This window comes from Canis lupus, chromosome 5 (assembly GCF_048164855.1).
Source record: "Canis lupus baileyi chromosome 5, mCanLup2.hap1, whole genome shotgun sequence".
Lineage (NCBI taxonomy): Eukaryota > Metazoa > Chordata > Mammalia > Carnivora > Canidae > Canis > Canis lupus.
In genome coordinates this window covers 48375790-48388876 of record NC_132842.1, presented here as the reverse complement: position 1 = coordinate 48388876, position 13087 = coordinate 48375790, and the positions used below count along the sequence as shown (strand labels likewise).

Below are 13087 nucleotides of genomic sequence, written 5' to 3'. Positions count from 1 at the left end.
TGGGCTCGGGGCGGCTTGTGGAGACCAAGCGCTACCGGTCCGGGGGGTGTTTCCAGGGGCTCCAGACCTCACCCGTCGGGGCCCTGCACCAACCGCCGGCTCCTGGCTGACCTCGGGGGCAGAGACGGACGCCCCGCGGCGCCCCGGCGCGGCTCCCGGCGTCCTCCCGCGCCTCCACCTCGCCCCTGGGCCCCCGCAGGAGGCGCCGGACTCGGGCTCCCCGCAGAGGCCTCACCCGCCGCTCGCGGCCCCGGGCGCCGCCCCGCCCCCGCGAGCCCCGCAGGCCGGGGTCCCGGGACCCGCACCGCAATGGCGCCGCCGGAAACTGGCCCCTCGACTTCCTCGGGCCCCCTGCGGGCTGGGGCCGGCCGGGGGGCGGGACGCGCCAGCCGCGGCTTCCGCCTTCCTGCTTCCGGCCTGGAGGTGAGTTGGGAGTCGGGGTCTGAGCCCGCGGTCGCGGCCGTGAGGGGGGCGCCGGGCCAGCCCGCGCGCCCGGAGGAGGCCCGAGCTGCGGCGGGACCACGCCCGGATGCCCGGGACCCGCCCGCTCTCGGATTCCCGCCGAGGCCGCTGGGCGAGCTAACGTGGCCCCCTGGGGCGGGCGGCCGGATGGGGTGAGGGAACTAGAGGGAGAAAGGACCCCACCGAGGATGGACGCGACGTGCTGACGGCGGCCACGCACCGTCAGGGCCGCGCGGGGCTGGGCGGACGTGAAGCCGGGCTCGACCCCTCACGGGGGGAGGAGAGTATGACTGACTTCTCCGAGGCGGGGGCCTCGCGGGTTTGGGTCGCGTGCAAGCGCCCGGGAGCCGTGGCGGCCTCTGGGCCGTGGCTTTTCTGTCTTAGTGGCTAGAACTTTGCCACGAGCCCGGCCCTTCACTTCCGCGTTACTCTTTTATTTTTCTTCTTCTCAAAGTTTCTTCGATTGTCACTGAATTTTGCCTTAGTCAGTTCGTGAGCGTGCTGGAGAAGTTGTGAACCAACAGATGGACCTCCGTGTGGGCCCGAGAATCCCAGGCAGGGGGCGGAGGCCAGGCCCGTTAACAGGGCCCTACCGGCACTTGAACGTTTGAGTATGAAGCGACCGGTGGAGGGATGGTAAAGCCTGTGGCACATGAGAGACAGAGAGAGAGGGGCAGAGACACAGGCTGAGGGGGAAGCAGGCTCCACGCAGGGAGCCCGATGTGGGACTCGATCCTGGGTCTCCAGGGTCACGCCCTGGGCCGAAGGCGGCGCCAAACCGCTCAGCCACCCCGGCTGCCCCTGTGGTACTTTTTTGGAGGTGAAGGGATTGTGGGTGATGATGTGTATTTTCCTTTGGTTTCTGTGAAGAACACGAATTGTGTAGTAGAGTGACCAAAAAAAAAAAGTTCAAAACCTGGGAACGGATATGCTGTAACTTATCAGTGAACTCATTTTTCTCTTTATATGTCAGTGAGCCTCATAGTTTTATTTTGAAGTAATTTAGTAAAATAGTTGTAATTATACCAGTAATTAGGATTTTCTTAGAGGGCATTTGCAGTTGTCATGGATTCTTTCTTCAAATTAGGAAGAGGGGACCCCTGGGTGCCTCAGAGGTTGGGCGTCTGCATTCAGCCCAGGGCTTGATCCTGGAGACCCGGGATCGAGCCCCATGTCGGGCTCCCTTCATGGAGCCTGCTGCTCCCTCTGCCTGTGCCTCTGCCTCTCTCTTTCTCTCTCTGTGTCTCTCGTGAATAAATAAATAAAACCTAAAAAAAAATTAGGAAAGAATAGGTTCTAATGTGTATAGTGTGCTAGGCAATTTTACATGTCATTTATAGGTTGCATAGGTAGGATTTCAAAATAGTCTATTTGAAATTTTCACAATTATCCTAAAAGTTGACTTTTTTCCCTCTTATCTGTTTTCAATACAGAATTTAAACTTTCTCTCACAAGTGTATGGTAGAACTAAAGACGACAGACAAGCAAGAGTCATCTGACACTGTAATTGGCTCACCAGTAATTCCAGGACATAGTTGGAAAGAACTACTCAAGCATAAGGTAGATGGCTTTTTATATCCCAGCCAAAATTGTGCATGTATGTACACCCATTCCTACCCAAGTATTCTTAATTTTCACCTTTGAATAGAGGTTGACCCAAACACGAAAGGTTGAAAATCAGCCTCTAGGGCAAAATAGAAAATGTCACTCAGATCCACACCATCCGTATTTACCAGATGGCCGTCCCATACCAACTCAGAGTGGAACAAAATGCTTGGCACCTGTTATGGGTAATTTTTTCATTTATTCAATTATGTCCTCAAGTAGGAATCTTTAGAGAGGAAAGAGGGCATAAGATAGCATGTCCTTTTTTTTGCTTATGTCTCTTTGCACACGAATGTGGATATTAATCATGCCTCCCATACCATCTCTCCTTTTCATCCCTGGAAACAGCCATGCATTCATTACCTTCCTCTCAACCTTTTCATGTATTCTGTGGCTTGTCCTTTTCAAACACCAAATTTGGTGAATCGTATTTTTTTGTTAATTAGTACTTAATAATACTAAGTCTGTGTCAAAAAATACCAAACACGATTCAGCTGTTTCCTGGAAGGAGCGCTTAAGACTCAGGACTCTTTTTAAAAAGTCTGTTGCTAAAGAAAATTGGCCGTTTCTGAACACAGATTCCACAAGGTTTTTACTTTTTATCTTCTATACCTTTACACTTTTAAGTGTTACCCTAGTTGAATTATTTTTCTTAACTGGAGATAACAGTCCGTATTAAAATAGTACTAATGGATGGTTTTTCAAAAACAAAAACCTAATGAGTTACAACAGAATTCTGAGTTAACTGAGTGTATGATGTAACTTTTTCAAAATTTGATTAACCACATAGTCTTTTCTCTTGTTGCCCCCCTCTTCCCTTTTCTGAAGACGGCCACAAAGATGTTTGATATAAAGGCTTGGGCTGAGTATGTTGTGGAATGGGCTGCAAAGGACCCGTATGGCTTCCTTACAACGGTTATCTTGGCCCTTACTCCATTGTTTCTAGCAAGTGCAGTACTGTCCTGGAAATTGGCCAAGATGATTGAGGCCAGGGAAAAGGAGCAAAAGAAGAAACAAAAACGTCAAGAAAATATTGCAAAAGCTAAACGACTAAAAAAGGATTGAAGGAATGAACAGGCTGTATAACCAGAGGAAAATCATTTTGAAAATTATGCAGCATTGGAAGGGCCCACAAAGGTTTCTTTTCTGGTTTTTATGGCTATAATTTGTTGTAAACAAAGTCTGAGTTCATGGAAGAATCATGTTGTCACCTCTACTGCAGCAACTTTTAGGTTTTGGTGTAGAAGTCTGATGACAGTTACTGTAAATTGGCATTTATTATGCTATAAATTCTTTATAATTGACTTAGTCACTTGCCATTTGGCAGCTTATGTTCTGAAATGAAAACATCCGGTGGTGAAGAATGACTATACATTATGAACTCTATTCAAATAATGGCTTAGAACAGGGTTCTGTTCTGGGCGAAGGGAATTGAGGATGTAATAGTCAAAACTGTCCTGAGGTGAAAAGTGTGCTTTGGCTTAAAAGCCATATATTAATTACATCTTTTATCATTATTGCTTACTTCCTGGAATAGAATCATTTCTGGCTTTCTCAAAGCCACATATTAACCAATGACTCTTTGTGTTCTGCATTTTCTCATTTTAGCCTTTGAGATAATTATCAGACATTTTGCATTTTTTAAAAATCTCATTTTATAAAGAATTCTCTTATTGGCTATGTAGAATTACCACCTACCAAGTAGAAGAATTTTTGTACTTATGAACACTGCCATTTTCGCAGAGCTGTCTTGTTGAGTAGAATAACACTTTGATTTAAAGCTTGCAGTAAAAATGCCAAAGCTTGTGGTACCTTGGAAGCAGTTTAATCTTTACTGTGCTGTGTAGAAATGTGTAGTTAATATGTCTTACTATATAACTTGCTCATTATGTAGATGCCACTTGTGTGTTTTTATTCCATTCTTCATTTTAATTTATCTAGTAGTGATGTTCTGTACTTTCTGATCAAGCAGGTTCATGGTGAAAATTAAACTTTCAGACTTCTTTTAAGGAATTTTGAAAAAGTAATAGTTAAGTCCTATTTCATAAGTGGTAAAAGTTTAACATTTGGAAAAATTTTGTTCCTCATACTAGTAATTGGGTGAAAAAGATAAATTATGTCAAAATGAGAATGTGTTAAAATTAGAAATAAAGAGCTAAAAAGATACTTCCTTCAATTAAGTAGCATAACTGGAACTTTTTACTATTAAACATGGCTTTTATAAATGCAGAGTCCAATAATTTTGTTAACTGTCAGTATCTAATAGCTTATTAACATTTTCCTCACCTCTGATAATGAATTTTAAATTACAAATAATTGTCCACCAGCTTTAATTTAAAAATGAAACTAGATATTGAAATAAATCTGATACTTTTTTATAAAGAGGTCCTGGGTTTTTTGTTTTTGTTTTTTTTAAACGGAGGGTTAGATATGTTACTGAAGTTAGACTTTTCAAAGGGTTCTGAATTTATTTATAGCTACAAGCCTACTTGTAAAAGTTCAGGGCAATGTTTCTCAACTATGAAAACCTAAGGACTCATGAGAATGCTTATAGACTGGTCTCCAGGCACTGAAATAATTCAGTGTTTTGTTAGGTTACTTACGTGATTTAGGATATCTTTATTGTCACTGAGGTTTTAATAGTTGAAATTAAAACGTAAACTGCTTCTGTGTATCTCCTAGTCCTCCTGGGTCTGCAGAGCACAGTTTAAGAAAAATTAGGCTAAGATACATGTAAAATTTGTCAATTATCTACTAAAGCTGTGCTTTCATTGATTTCTTGTATTGAAATCTGTTTTTCTATAATTTCTTTTCGAGTCTTAACACATGCCAATTTTGAATTTGTTTGACATAGGCAGTTTCTTCAGCTTTAGTTTTTTCCCAACATCTATGGAGCCTTTTTATATATGTGAGATCGACAGATTTTATAATATGTATGTCTTTACGTTTGTGTTTATGTGGGGGAAATGGGGAATGCAAAATAGAGTATTGTGAGGGTTGAGATTCTTCAGAAAAATCAGTCTTTTCTCTGCAACAAATAATACTATTGATGAAAGAATATCATTCTTACTATGCCTAATAAGGCATAAAATTTCTTTTAAAAATTGCCTTTTTATGTTGCTTCTGAAGTTTTGAGGATATAATCAATTACCTTTTTTTATTTAAAGATTTTATTTATTTATTAGAGACACGGGAGGGGGCGGCGAGAGAGAGAGAGAGAGAGAGAGAGACAGAGAGAAGAGAGATAGAGACAGGCAGAGGGAGAAGCAGGCTCCATGCAGGGAGCCTGATGCAGGACTCGATCCCGGGTCCCCAGGATCACGTCCTGGGCTGAAGGCGGCCCTAAACCACTGAGCCACCCAGGCTGCCCATCAATTAGCCTTTTATGCCTGGTTTTGGGAACAACACAGGCTGCCTATAATAGATATTTTACCCAAAAAAGAAAAAAAGGTTTGTGTGTCAAAATTTGATCCATACTATCCACGTGATAAACTTCAGCATGGTATTGCTACATCAGATACACTTTTTAGTATAGCATTTTTAACTTTTATTTCTTGAGGTTATAGTAAGCAAAGTAAGCTTTCCAAGCTGTGAGCTTGAAAACCAATGTTGAGATAAATTATAATTAACAGCTCCTGACTCATTCCTTCTTTGCTTACACATAATGTAAAGGAAAGGGGTAAGGGGCACTTTACACCTCATCTGGTATTACGTTAGAGGTAATCTGTGTCCTGTTAATGATTGTTTTTATGTTTGGAATTGGTTATAACATAACTCTGATTTACTTTATATCTGAAATATATACGTATGTATATGTATGTGCTTCTCAAATGTATTAAAATAGATTCCATGTTCAAATACCACAAGTTTGGGAAATATAAAAAACACGGGATTATTCCTATGTGATTTCTTGGAGTCTTTTAACTGTATTTAATTATTACAGACTCTTCTCACTTCTGGTTTTTCCCCCAAAGAACATAGACACCGTTTGAGAAAGCCTGTTCTATGTAAATTCCAGTTACATTTATTTTTGTTTTTGTGTTTTATTTTTTGTTTGGTGAGATCAGATCACATTTTAAATAGTGTGGTTAATGAGATAGCATTAAAAATATAATGGTATTGGTTCAGGCTGATTAAATGATAGAAATCAGTAAAAGTAGGAATGGAAAAGAATAACATAATGGGAAAAATTTTTTCCTCCATTTTTGTTGATTTTCAACTTCATATATCCAAGGCATAGCTAATAGGCTAGATTTATAGAATTAAACCCAATAGCCAACACATTTTCTGTACTTGAGCAGTCAGAAATCTGCTACATGCATGTATAGCACAGGCATGGGAAATCAAGAACAGTTTACCTCTGAGAAAGTACTTAAGGTATATATGATACTTTAATTACTTTGAAATGAACATTTTTATTTTTGGAATTAAACCTTTGCTTAGGTTTAAAGTCTGTCTTGAAAAAAATAAAGACATTTTCATTTAAAAATTTTTAAAAATTTATTTATTCATGAAAGACACAGAGGGAGAGGCAGAGACATAGGCAGAGGGAAAAGCAGGCTCTTCCCAGGAAGCCTGATGCAGGACTGGATCCCAGGACCTCGACCATGCCCTGCGCTAAAGGCAGACACACTCAACCACTGAGCCACCAACGCATCCCAAGACCTTTTCATTTTTAAAAAAAACTTGTAACTGTCCAAAATATAACTATTTAAGATATGACATATGGTGGACAAACTAATACTTTGATACTTTAATTGTGTTTGGCACGTGTCTGGCATAAAAGCCAAATATAAAAAAAGATTGCTTAGAAAGGTAAATTGAATTAGGGCAAGGTTATATAGTTCATTTTTATGTAGGACATTTAACTCTGTTCCCGTACCACCTAACAGTGCCACCAGTCATCCAAAAAATGTTAGTCTTGAGGAAAGGAGTGTGGATGAATTACTAGAAATGTCATTTTCACTTCTTGAAATCACTTTTTTAAAAAAAGATTTTATTTATTTATTAGAGCACAAGCAGGGGGAGCAGCAGAGAGAGAGGGAAAAGCAGGCTTCCTGCTGAGGGGGGAGCTTGACCTGGGGCTCAACCCCCAAGTCCCTGGGATCATGGCCTGAGCCGAAGGCAGATACCAACTGAGCCACCCAGGCACCCCTTGAAATCACTTTAAAACTTCATGCTCTAGGGGCATCTGGCTAGAGTGTACAACTCTTGATCTCAGAGTTGTAAGTTTGAGCCCCATGGTGGGTATAGAGATTACTTAAAAATAAAATCTTTTTTGAAAAAAGTGTATGCTCTACTAATAATGGTGGGCCAGTATCATAATCTTACTTCAGGTATTCTCCCACAAGGACTTCTGGTTAAGACTTCTGGTTAAGATTTTCTTTTCTGGTTATGTAAAACAGCTATTTTCATTTTATTTTTTATGCCTCATCTACTTAGTATTTATTTTTTAAGTTTTTACTTAAATTCCAGTTAGTGAACATACAGTGTAACATTAGTTTCAGGTGTAAATTTAGTGATTCAGCACTTCAATACGACACCCAGTCCTCATCACAAGTGTCCCTATAATCTCCATCACTGATTTCACCTATCCTCCCATCCTCCTCCCCACTCTGGTAGCCATCAGTTTATTCTATGTAGTTAATAAAACAAGTATTTTAAAAGGAAAACAAATTAAAAATGTAAATTGTCATGTTAAGATATTTATAGACTAAAAGGCAAACATTTATAAAAAGATATGTATAGATTTCATTTAATCTAATAGAAATATTTTAGCATGTTAGAACATTTGTATTTTTTCTCATAAACCAAGATTCAAGAAATCTTAACTTATAATCAATTGCACTATTTTATCAATTTTACCTCTTTTTCTATTGCCTAGTGGCTAGTTCCTTTTTTTGCGTGTATGGTAAAATGTAATATTCTGTAATGATACAGAGACTCAACGGTTGACCTCATATTAACAGGTGCTGGAATGATAGTATTTTCACCAAGGGTCTTTTTTTTTGTCATTCAATAAGTATGTTATGGAAATAACGTTTGATTATTTGTTTTAATATTCTGTTTTACAAAGTTGTATTTTTCTGTAATTTATTTCTTAAGCAATTAAAATTTTTACCTTCTATTAAGTAAAAATGTTAACCTATGTGTTTTTAAGAATTCAGTATTAAAACATGTAACTGGGACGCCTGGCTCAGTGGTTGAGCATCTGGTTTCTGCTCAGGGCATGAGTGAGTCCCGCACTGGGCTTCCTGCAGGGAGCCTGCGTCCCCTCTGTGTCTCTGCCTCCCTTCTGTATCTCATGAATAAATAAAAAAGGTCTTAAAAAAAAAAAAAAGAACCAAGGATTTCCTATAGAGCATTAAAATTTGAATCACTCCGTAAATATTTATTGAGCACCTATTATAATGCCATAACACTGTGAGCAGTATGTATTAGCAACAAAAACTTAGTTGTATACTTCAGAAAACATATGACCCTTCAAAAATACTTTAGTATAATAATGAGTGTTTTAACATCACCCATCTTATGTTTTTCTTAAATATACAAGTCACTGGAATTCCCATTGTCAGTGGAATTGGTGAGAGCCCTCGCCTATATTTCATTTTCCCAAAATACTGTTTTTTTTTTTTAAGGGGGGGGGAGGGGCAGAGAGAATTCCAAGCATGCTTCACACCCAGCATGGAGCCCAATTTCACAGACCTGAGATCATGACCTGAGCACAGGAGTTGAAATCAGGAGTCGGATGCTTAACTGAGCCACCCAGGTGCCTCTCTCAAAATAATTTTTTATCTTAGGGAACTCCAGTTAACATACCATTTCTCTTTACTGTCCCTTCAGACTTTGTGATGATTATCTTCTATTGGTCCTACTAATTTCTCTTTTCAAACTCCAGGCTTTTGTGGCTTTTTTTGATTTATCAACTACATTTTCTTCACCTCCACATGTTTTAATAAGAGCATGTTTAATAAGTTCATGCTTATTAATCCTTCAGAATCTTAACAGAATGCTTCTCCAGAAATGGCAGTCTTCTCATTTTTCTCTTCACTGGGTACTTTAGTAGGAGACAGCACTAATTACCATTATCTTTCATGATATACATTGGAGTTCCTAAATGATCATAAGGATTCAAAATGTACTGAGCGCATAAAGCTATAAGATACTTCACGAGGGAGAAATCCTAAAAGGGAAAACCTAAGCAAGTTCATAAATAGGATGATGACTAAAGCAAATGAAGGAGTTATACCTAAAAGAAGTTGGATTTTGAGGTGCCTGGCTCAGTTGGTAGAGTGTGCGACTCTTGATCTCAGTTGTAAGTTTGAACTCCATGTTTGGTATAGATTACTTAAAAATCTTTAAAAAATAGGCTTCTATATATAGTTCATAACCTCACATTTCTTATGCATACTAAAAATGAATTCTTGGGTAGCCCGGGTGGCTCAGCGGTTTAGCGCTGCCTTCAGCGTAGGGTGTGATCTTGGAGACCCTGGATCAGAGTCTCACATCAGGCTCCCTGCATGGAGCCTGCTGCTCCCTCTGCCTGTGTCTCTCTCTCTACTCTGTGTCTCTCATGAATAAATAAATAATAAAATCTTAAAAAAAAAAAAGCTTAATGGAACTGAGAATTACTGTATATTCAGAAAATAACAAAATAATTTTTACTTCTTTTATTGTTAAAAAAAGTTACACAAATGAAATACTACCACAGCGCATTCATTGATTTGGGTTCTTGCTGCCTTGTGGCATCCAGGATCCCGGTTGAAAGATTTTACCAGTGCTGGTGGGAGCCACGGAAGGTTCTTCCTTTCCAAAGTATGGAGCCGAGGCATGCCCTTTGATCTGAGTTTGAACTGGTTGAGCCAAGAGTTCTTCCTTGCTCCCTTTGCTAAGGAGTTTTTCTTCTTCATAAAGATGTTGACTTTTAATTTTAATATCTTCTCTTTTTTTTTCATTCTTTAGTATTTCCTGCATGTATATACAAATGGAAGACATTACTAAATTTGAGTTAGATTAAACCCAAGCTCTATTGGTTTTGTGAAAGTAAAATAAATAAATAAATATATATATATACACACACACACACATGATACTTGCTTTCAATTAAAATAAAACATAGATATGCACAGGACAAGCTTAAAAAAGTTATCTGATACTGTACCATTATAATTTGAATTAAACAGCTCTGCTGTCAATACTGTAGTAAGACGTGAAGGACCACAAAGCAAAACTATTCAATTACCCAAGAAATGAAACAAACTACTTAACATGAAACATTACACAAGAGCATAAGTCACTGTCAAAGATTTCCTAAGCTTAGCTATTTTTTGGCTCGAAATTGATCATCGGTGGTACTAGAGAGGAAGTGAAGGGTTGAGGGCCTCAGCAAGCTGCTCCCACCAGTCTAATTTTCTGTGGGAATGAAAGCATGGATGCTGCTGCCACCCCCTATAGCACCAGAACCAAGTCCCATCTACGTCCCTTTCTCTCCTGGAGTCGTGGGTGTGGCGGTGAGGAGGAGGATGAGGAGGGAATCAGTTCAGCATGCCCTGGGCGCCAGTGGCAGAGGCACTTTGCTTTTGGAAATGCTTCCTCAGATTAGTACAAGCTATTTGTGCAATGCAGTTCTGTCCCTCAGAATTGCTATTCAACCCATAAGGATCTATACTCCAAATTACTTTATTTCACTGATTACAGTGGAAACATCGAATTTAAGATGTAAGAAGCATCACTGTTACACAGTTACACAGACCACTACAAAAGGCAAACTCCACACATCCTCATTTCAGTGATGTTAAAATTTGAAAAGATGTGCACCTTAAAAACATGAAATAAAGTCATTACATCTTTTATCTTTATTGATCCCTTCTTCCTCTTTCTTTTTTTTTTTTAATTTTTATTTATTTATGATAGTCATACAGAGAGAGAGAGAGAGGCAGAGACACAGGCAGAGGGAGAAGCAGGCTCCATGCATCGGGACCCGACATGGGATTCGATCCCGGGTCTCCAGGATCGCGCCCTGGGCCAAAGGCAGGCGCCAAACCACTGCGCCACCCAGGGATCCCTTCCTCTTACTTTCAAGCAGGTAATATTTTTAAATATTTTTTGCTTGTATTTTTAAATTTTTCCTTAACATATCATTTATAATATTAAAAAAGTTGAATGTTAATGTAACTAATATTGGACAACACTGACAAGAACAAGTTCTTCCAAGTCACGTGTTTTAATTTCAACACTAAAAAAACGACCCTTAAAAGCAACCTCTACGTATCTAAATGTATGATGCAACCTTCCTGTTTCTAAAGTGGATTTCAAGTAGTATTAGCCCTTAGAAGGTAAACACTGATAATTAAAATTACATTTGATTTGAATGGTTTTTACTTAAAAAGTTTTTGGGGGGCACAGAGTGTTAATGGAATTAGTTTTAAGCACAAAGAAGGGCCCATCTAGTGCAACTTCCCCTTCAAAGCAAACATGTTTGGGAAAGACTAAATATTCATGTGATTTCTACAACAGACCAATTCCCCATGAATAGTTTAATAACCACAGTAACTGGGTTCAAGGCCAGCTATTATGAGCGAGGGTGAGACTAGTGAGGCTTTTAGGCACCCTGTAGAGTTGTCAGGTGAAGTGACCATGTGTCACAAAGGAAATCTTTGTCAATACAATACAGGAAACAGTGGAAGTAGAAAAAAATACGTTTTCCATATCCCTATACTCTTCAATACCCTCTATGCCCTTCTGTGTCTTCATGGAAGCCCTGGAGCAGAATGAAAGCTACGGAACTTTCATTGAGTTGAACTCAATGAAACTTGAGTTTCAGTTGAACTTGCAGTGGTAAACCACCCCAGGTAGCAAGATGCTACTGAGAAGTTGGTATGCACCTTGTTTGGTGTTGGTGTCAGGGGATCAGTCACATCACAACCCCTGAAGCTCCCATTCCTGCTTTATTTACCTCAGCTCTTCTGCAGTCTTACAGCTGGTGTAAACCTCTAGCTGCTGCATAAAGACAGGTGAAGGCAGAGAGCTGTTCTTTCTTTTGTTCTGTCTTCACATAAGTTCTCTATTCACCATCACTCTGCCAAATCAGTTTCTTACAACAGCCATTTAGGCAAATGAAAAACTCAATCTTCTGAATATGTTAATTATTTTAACATGAAGACTGATTAAAAATTTCAAGAGTTGAAAAACATGGAGATTATCATTTTACCTAGGAAAGAATTTCCCTTGTCTTTTCTTTTAAACTGTTACCAGACCCCTCCTAACAGCCTCCAAAAAAATTAAACAGAACATAAATCATGTATGAAAGGAAATCTAGTTTTGTAAATATTTAGAATAGATAAGATGAAAGTTAGATGGAAAAAACATGAATCTGGAGAGTTAAGTCATTTTGTAACAAAGCCTATTTTACAGTAGAAATTACCGTAAAATAAGAATTTTTCCTTTCATTTCCTTTGAACACCACCACCTTCAGTCTCAGTACGTTCATCAATAAAACTAGTATGTTTGTTTCAATGTGTAGAAATAAACTAAGAGCAAGCAAGTGGGCCTTCCTTCATATAAAATGTTTATATGTTTAATATAAATATCCTTTCATATGCTGCTTTTCTCCCTGAAAATATTCAACATAAAAAAAGAAGGTTGTATGATTTAGCATTGTACCACAATTTACTGAGTGAACACCCCTACTGTTATTTCCAAAAAGACACATTTTCTTTTTTCTTTTCTTTTTTTTTTTTAAAGATTTTATTTATTTATTCATGAAAGACACAGAGGAGAGAGGCAGAAACACAGGCAGAGGAAGAAGCAGGCTCCATGCAGGGAGCCTGATGTGGGACTCGATCCTGGGTCTCCAGGATCACACCCCAGGCCACAGGCGGCGCTAAACCGCTGCGCCACTGGGGCTGCCCCTAAAGTGACACATTTTCATTCAAAAAAAATGGCACTGTGATGATCATCCACATATTTCCTTGACTCAAACATAGTTTTTTTTTTTTTTTTTTTTTTTTAAGATTTTCTT

The 13087-nt window shown here is 39.5% G+C and overlaps 2 protein-coding genes across 6 annotated transcripts in view; one reads left to right on the top strand and one right to left on the bottom strand.

Moving 5' to 3' along the window:
• The first annotated feature begins 277 nt into the window (after positions 1–277).
• Positions 278–5968, top strand: SMIM15 (small integral membrane protein 15). 5 transcript variants are annotated; one of them, XM_072826593.1, is made up of 3 exons: positions 278–423; positions 1896–2022; positions 2896–5968. In XM_072826593.1, exons 2-3 carry the CDS (start codon positions 1921–1923, stop codon positions 3130–3132), a joined length of 339 nt encoding a protein of 112 aa, XP_072682694.1. In that variant the 5' UTR covers positions 278–423; positions 1896–1920; the 3' UTR covers positions 3133–5968. The 5 variants fall into 5 exon arrangements, with proteins under 5 accessions (XP_072682694.1, XP_072682695.1, XP_072682693.1 ...); XM_072826594.1 differs by having other exon boundaries at positions 415–614; XM_072826592.1 differs by lacking the exon at positions 278–423 and adding an exon at positions 605–746.
• Positions 5969–9722: 3754 nt separating this feature from the next.
• Positions 9723–13087, bottom strand: part of NDUFAF2 (NADH:ubiquinone oxidoreductase complex assembly factor 2) — a 155929-nt gene continuing 152564 nt past the window's right edge. Inside the window, exon 4 of the mRNA XM_072826588.1 lies at positions 9723–10035. Within this exon, the coding sequence (XP_072682689.1) occupies positions 9784–10035 (252 nt within the window). The 3' untranslated portion in view covers positions 9723–9783. The remainder of the gene's footprint in view (positions 10036–13087) is intronic.

Bases quoted from the DNA above. Each gene is read 5' to 3' on its own strand.
- SMIM15 (XM_072826593.1), top strand. From the start codon at position 1,921: ATGGTAGAACTAAAGACGACAGACAAGCAAGAGTCATCTGACACTGTA. The intron at 2,023-2,895 runs GTAGATGGCTTT...CCTTTTCTGAAG, and splicing joins AAGAACTACTCAAGCATAAG to ACGGCCACAAAGATGTTTGA.